At 40.8% G+C, this 6,955-nt stretch overlaps 1 protein-coding gene across 1 annotated transcript; it reads right to left on the reverse strand.

The window, feature by feature from the left end:
- LOC104743679 lies at window positions 2,906-4,360 on the reverse strand. Its single transcript, XM_010464731.1, has 2 exons — window positions 3,878-4,360; window positions 2,906-3,325 (listed from the first exon to the last, which is right to left on the reverse strand). Exons 1-2 carry the CDS (start codon window positions 4,358-4,360, stop codon window positions 2,906-2,908), a joined length of 903 nt encoding a protein of 300 aa, XP_010463033.1.

Here is a 6,955-nt window from a genome sequence, read left to right on the forward strand (position 1 = left end):
TGTATGATTATATCAATGAAGTACATTTGACTTGTTAATTTCACTACTATTTGACCCCAAAAAAATATATATATCCAAAACTAAGCATCTTCATGCTGGAATTAAGTGTTACTATTTGACATAACCATTATGAAGCATAACTTGCTTTAGAGGTTTAGAGGTTTGGGAATCAAACAAGATTTGCTTTTGTTATCCATTCATTACTGATTTTAAAACAACAATATATATATATATATATATATATGTTAAGTTCGAACTCCCCATCTCTTCAGTATAAGTGGCTTCTAATAATATAGCCACACAATTAAGCCTCAAACCAAGTTTCCTACAACTCATAATTCTCGTATGATGTGAATGATGATAAAACCTCAAAATAAATGCCTAAATGGTCACTGGTGATACAATACAACCTCTATAAATTAATACTTTTTAAAATAATAATTGCTATAAATTAAATATGTTTTGCAGGTTCTAAATTGGTTAGTGTAATTTTGGACACAATTCGTTAGATAATAGGATAATATTTTTTTCGAAAATCCTTTACAATATGGTCCCATCAATAATATAATTAATAATCATATAAAATTATCAAAAGATATGTATATATATATATATACACTAATTTTTGTTAGACTTTATTTCTAATATTTTTACGATATAAAAAACTTTGAGTATCCTCTTTAAAATATGATAATTATTATTTTCATTCAATAAAGAGATTAGTTATATTAATTCAATCTTAAGAAAAATTTACGAAATTAGGAAAATCTCTCTATGAATTAATAATTAATAATTTATTGATAAATTAAAACCTCTTTAAATTAATAAAATTTCATGGTCCCAACTTTATTAATTTATAGAGGATCTACTGTAGATAAAACTAACTAGGTAACAACCCGCACATAGTGCGGATAAATTAGTTCAAATAAAAATATTATTTGGGATTTGATATTTGTTTGTATAAAATAAAATATGTAAATACTTTTTTGTTTTATTAAAATTCATGTTTATTTTATATAAAAATATGTTTCACCCGTGAAATATTGGAAAGTAAATAATAATTTTAACCCAGGGAAAAAATTTGCATTAAATTTATTTAATAAAACATGAATAATTATTAAAATTTAAAAATAAATTAAATTGTTTTTAGTATAATATAATTTCAAATTAAATGACTACAAATAGTTTACTTTATTTAATAAATTTTTATTTAAGTCTGTAATGGCATATATGTAATTATAATTAATTAATAGGGTTTATTTGCTAAAATATGCTTCGGGCTCTCTGGTGATGACACATCAGCATTTTTTCAAGAGTGCTTCTCTATTAATATATAGGAAAACAAGTCTTATAAATTTCTTTGAGTAATGTATTAAATTATTAATCAACGCCAGACTCATATCGGCTAAAAAAAAGAGAGATACGACGACGGTTGATTATTCATTTTATATGCAAATTGATTATTAATTATATATTTTGTTGATAACTTGATATCATACAAAGTTGCAAAGAGTTTTATTTCAGATATAATAAACTTTTCTTATATCTTTATAAAATGCTTCATTAAAGTGTTAATAAGAAGAGATTACAACTTAAATACTACTATCACCTAAACTAAGTTTTAATAGTAAACCAAAATAGTAAACAAACTAAATAACATAACCAGATATTCTCCTTCAAGATGGAGAGTCTAAATGATATAATCTCATCTTGGACAATAGATAAACCACGAAGAGATTTGGTAAGCAGGTCAGCCAGCTAATGTTGAGTACTGATTTTAAGTGCCTTTAGTTTCTCCAGTCAGCATCAGCAACTGCACGAAGATTAAGAGTGGAGTTGGCAGGATACAATAAGCCCTGACCTGGATCATTGTTCAAGTAACCAAGTATACATTCAGCAGCATCTAAATGAGGCTTCCTCGGAGCCTTAACATATTGACTCAGCTTGTTAAATGCAAAACATATATATGGCCTTGTAACTGTCAAGTAAACCAGTTTGTCAATTAATATCATGTAATGGTTGTACCGGGATTGCACAATACTAAGTAAATAAAGGTTTTGGGGGAAGAGTGGAGCTACTCCTTTTATTAACGAGGTAATTTGAGGTCGTCACTTACAAAGAGCCAAAATTAAGTTCATCAGTTCACAAGAGAACTAACAAACAAAATAATGACGAGCTCGGAAGTGGAAACGAATTACATAAAAGGCAATAACAATAATCGATGCAATGTATTGCTCTCTGGGTAATGTCTGGAGATCTGGATCAGGTTCCCAATAAATGTCTTGAGCTATTTATAGGTGAAGTGTGGAGTTAGAGCACTTTAGGGTTTCCACGCAAATTCCCGAAATTGCCCTCTGCGGAACTTAATGGACTTTCTCCCAAATTTGTCCGGCTGAAGTCACAATTTATGCTCTTGTTGGGCCGAGCGGCATATTAATGCGAAGCCCATATCCAACAATAGCCCCCCCCTTAGTCCGGAGAGCGACAGTTCTACTGCGATCAGCGGGCGTGCTCGATTTGTCTGTTAATATGCCGGCTCGGCGCTGGGTGTTCCAGATGTCCTTTGAGAGATCTACCTTTGTGCGGAAAGTTTTAAGGCGATAATTTATGCTGAACGCAGAGCTCGTCGGCATGTCATGTGCCTTGAGCATGTCTTTTCGGAGGTTGTATGCTTCAAGCATGTTTTTAAAGGAGTTGTGTATAATCAGACAATCATGGGAGCTGGATAGATTGGTGTTAATTGTAGAGCTTGGCAATCTTTAGAGATAGGCCCACAAAGTCAGACGCCCAAGGGAGAGCTAGATTTTTTTTTTTTTTTGTATGAATGTTAAATTATATTCACCAAATAAACAGCAGTCCGAAGAAGTTTTTACAACTCAAAACAACGTTTTAAGATCGAAAAGTATTAAGAGCGTGAAGTAGTAGAAAGAGGATGAGTTTGAAACCAAAGTGGAAGACCATCCTCATAGCCAGAGGTGGTTTTCAGTGTGAGTAAACGATTGCGGATATTCTTGTCGATGAAGCGGCAGAGGGAGGATGACGGAGTAGGAGCTTCGCCATGCCTTCGAGCATTACGTTCCCGCCAAATGCTATGTATAATAGACTGAAAGACATAGCGCATGACAAAGAGTTGAAGCCTTGGAGTAGAAGAGTCAACAAGCATAGGACCCAAAGTTGCCCAGGAAATAGTGAACCGAACCCCCAACAATCTCTGAACCAGAGCTGACCACACGCTTGAAGAGTAGGAGCAGGAGAAAAATAGATGTTCTCTCGTTTCCCCATAACCCTGACAGAGAACACAAGCTCCATTTGCAGCAGTGTTCCACTGAACCAATTTATCACTAGTAGAGAGTCTATTATGGAAAGCAAGCCAAGCGATAAAAGAGAATTTAGGTGTTGAGTGGGTAAACCAAACGCCTGCAGACCAGTCACAGGGCGCATTTGGTTGCCGTATCAAACACCAGGTATCATAGGATAAAAATTTATTCTTAAAAGAACTGTTCTTCTGTTTCCAGAGAGAGCGATCGCCACTTTGAAGTTGCACTGATTGACGGATAGAGTCAAGAATATCCTCAATCTGATTCAGTATGTCAACACGGTCCCTACGTCTTCGATACGAAAGGGCCTCTGCCACAGTACTCTGCTATGGTATCCCCATATAAATGCTACCCCTGTTCCCAAGTTGAGCAAACAGCTGACCAAGTGGGTTCCAAACATCGAACCAAAAAGATGTTTCAGTGCGAGTTGTTATCTCCTTTTTATGTAAAGTTGCTCCAAGGTCACGATACTTCAGTATCTTCCTCCACATCCATGATCCACCAACGCTCCTCTCATTAACTGACCAGAAGGAGCCAGTTCGGACCAAGTTTCTTCAAACCCAGTTGACCCAAAGGGAGTTACTAGCAGACACAAGACGCCAAATGAGCTTCAAAATGCAAACTGTATTCGTATCCTGCAGACGAAGAAGCCCCAAACCTCCCTCATGCTTTGGTTTACACACATCAAGCCAAGATATTTTCGCCTTTTTCGAGTTTAGGTCCGGACCAGACCACAAGAAAGTCGAGAAAAGGCTATCAATCTCCTGAAGGCACCGTTTCGGCAGACGGAAAACAGAGAGCCAGAAGTTGGTTAAGCTGGATAACAATGATTTGATTAACTGAAGCCTGCCCGCAAAAGACAAGAAACGTCCTGTCCAGGAGGAGATACGAAGGCGAATGCGTTCAAGTAGAGGTAGATAATCAGCATGTGTCATAGAACGAGTGAGGAGGGGAAGCCCCAAATACCAGACAGGGAGAGAGCCAACAGCAAACGGGAAGTGCTGGAGGATGTCTTGCTGATGTTGGGAAGAAAAACCAGCCATGAACAGAGTGGATTTCTTGAAACTGATTTTGAGGCCAGATACAACTTCGAACCGATCAAAACAGCTAATGTCTCTGCAACAGAGTGTGAGCTCACATCAGAAAAAATGAGAATATCGTCAGCAAAGCAGAGATGGGTGAGATTCATTGTTTTGCAACGAGGGTGATAACCAATGCGATGATCAGTAGCAGCCTTATCCAACATTAGAGACAGCACATTCATACAAATGACAAATAGATAAGGGGACAAAGAACATCCTTGCCGCAGACCTCTCGTGCTTTGAAAGTAACCAGCTAGCTCCCCATTGACTTGCATAGAGAAGGAAGCTGAGCAAATGCAAAGTTCAATCCAATGAATAAAATCCGCCTCACGCTAGGGGAAAATAAGGAAAGTACGATTTCAAGGGCGATTCTAAGTTTTGCTGAGTCCCCCTCACGCTGAGTCCTCTTCGCATAACAAGCAACACTCTTACGCAGCTGCAGTGAATAAACTTCCATCGTTTAAGAAACATGATTATGAAGTTAGTTTGGTTGATGGTGTCCCAACGATTGCGGTTCCTGATGCGGTGCTTCAGGGTTCGGTTCCCCTCTCGGATGTCTTTCTGGTGGGTCGGTTTCCTTCAGCGGCTCCACACGTTGCAAAAGTTCATGTAATAGTCAACAAGATTTGGCCTCTCGGTGATAAGTCTGTCCGTATTGATGTCTATGAGCACTCTGCAACTTCTGTCCGGTTTCGCATTCGTGATGAGGATACACGGAGGAGAGTTTTGAGACGAGGAATGTGGAATATTGTGGGAGTACCTATGATGCTAGCCAAATGGTCCCCCCATCCAGAAGATTTGCAGCATGTTATTTCATCGATGCCCTTGTGGGTCACTCTAAAGAATGTTCCTTACTCTATGTTTTCGTGGGAGGGTATTGGTTTTCTGACCAGTCCAATAGGTACACCTATTTTTCTTCGAAGATACTCCCGTGAGGGAGCCGTGTGATCTTGGAAAGAATGGTTTTTTCACAGAAAGAATGGTTTTTTTTATGATGGTGGCACTCAGAGATTAGGTCGGCTTGACAAATGAGAGCGGCGCCACGGAAAACTCGTGAGGGCGGAGGGCAGCATCTAGAGATTTTGCAAGGTCAACGAGCGTATGATTGGTGGTGTTTCACCAGATTTATTTTCTCGCGTGTTCGGCGCGTAGTATGGTCTTTGAAGATGGTGAGAAAAGGTAAGCGTCCGGTCAGCAAGTAGAGAATGAATTGCACGATTTCGAGCGACCTAAGATCGGCAATTAGCTAGGTGTCAAGCACAGGGGCGATGAGTTCGGCGCTTGCCTTGGCACCATGGGCGAGTTTGATGCTATTATCTATCAGCAAAGTTCCGCTGATAAAAGTTACGGCGTTGGTCAGCTCAGTCGATGACGAGAGGCTACGCCACGAGAGAGAAAGATTGGTCACGCACGACAAGATCAAACTAGGATTGAAGATGTAGGGATGCTCGGCGCTCTTTGTTAGATCGACACATTTGGTCGATGCCGAGAATAAGGTAGGTGGTCGTTGAGTCGATGAGGTAGGTACATTTAGGAGATCGACATTCTCTTCATAGATGTGGAGCCCAAAGTCGATGCTTTCGGTGTTGGTTCTTGTTTTCGCGATGGTGCTGACGATGAGATCGGCATGTTTGATAGCTCTTGCGAAGTCGGCATGGCGAGAAACGTCCAGTTGGGGTGTTTGCCCCTTGCGATAGGGCTGGTCAGCAAGTAAAGGTCGGCACCATGAGCGAGAGAGGAGGTCGGCGAGTTGAAGTCTGCACCATGAGCGAGAGAGGAGGTCGGCACCATGAACGAGAGAAGGTTGTGAGGTCGGCGTCTTACGTCCTTATGGAAGCGGCAATGAGAGGTTCAATCGTTAACTTGAGGTTGGCACTTATGATAGTGCAGGAGAAGGTTATGAGGTCAGCACTGAGAATGAGAGTGAAGATCGACACTGAGGAGGGTGGAGGTCGGCGCCAAGCTTGAGAGCAGAGGTAGGCGCCAAGCTTGAGATTGGATATCGGCACCAAACTTGAGAGTGCAGGTCAACACCGGGTAGAAGAGTGGATGTCGCCATCGCGAATGAGAGTAGAAGTCTCTGCCAATAATGAGATTAGAGGTCTCCATCAAGAATGAGAGTGAAGGTCGCCACCGAGAGTGAGAGTTGAGGTCTCCCTCAAGAATGAGAGTTGAGGTCTTCATCAAGAATGAGAATGACAAGCGTGATGTAGGCGAGCACGAGATCATCAAGTGTGAGGGCCGCAAGCACGAGATTGGAAAGTGCGAGAGAGGCTAGCGTGAGAGCGTCGACTGTGAGGGCAGCAAGCGCGAGGTAGGCGAGCACAAGGATGGCAAGAGTGAGGTAGACGCCAAGCTGGAGGTCGGCACCAAGCTGGAGGTCGGCACCAAGCTGGAGGTCGGCATCAAGCTTGAGGGTAGCACCAAGCTGGAGGTTAGCACCAAGCTTGAGGTAGGCACCAAGCTGGAGGTAGGCATCAAGCTTGAGGTAGGCACTAAGCTGGAGGTCGACCTCCAAACTTGAGGGTGGCACCAAACTGGAAGTCGGCACCAAAC

This window comes from Camelina sativa, chromosome 14, assembly GCF_000633955.1.
Source record: "Camelina sativa cultivar DH55 chromosome 14, Cs, whole genome shotgun sequence".
NCBI lineage: Eukaryota > Viridiplantae > Streptophyta > Magnoliopsida > Brassicales > Brassicaceae > Camelina > Camelina sativa.

Coding starts and splice junctions, on each gene's coding strand:
- LOC104743679 (XM_010464731.1), bottom strand. CDS start 4,360: ATGGCTGGTTTTTCTTCCCAACATCAGCAAGACATCCTCCAGCACTTC. Junction 3,326..3,877: donor ACTCCCTTTGGGTCAACTGG/GTTTGAAGAAAC, acceptor AAATTGGTTCAG/TGGAACACTGCTGCAAATGG.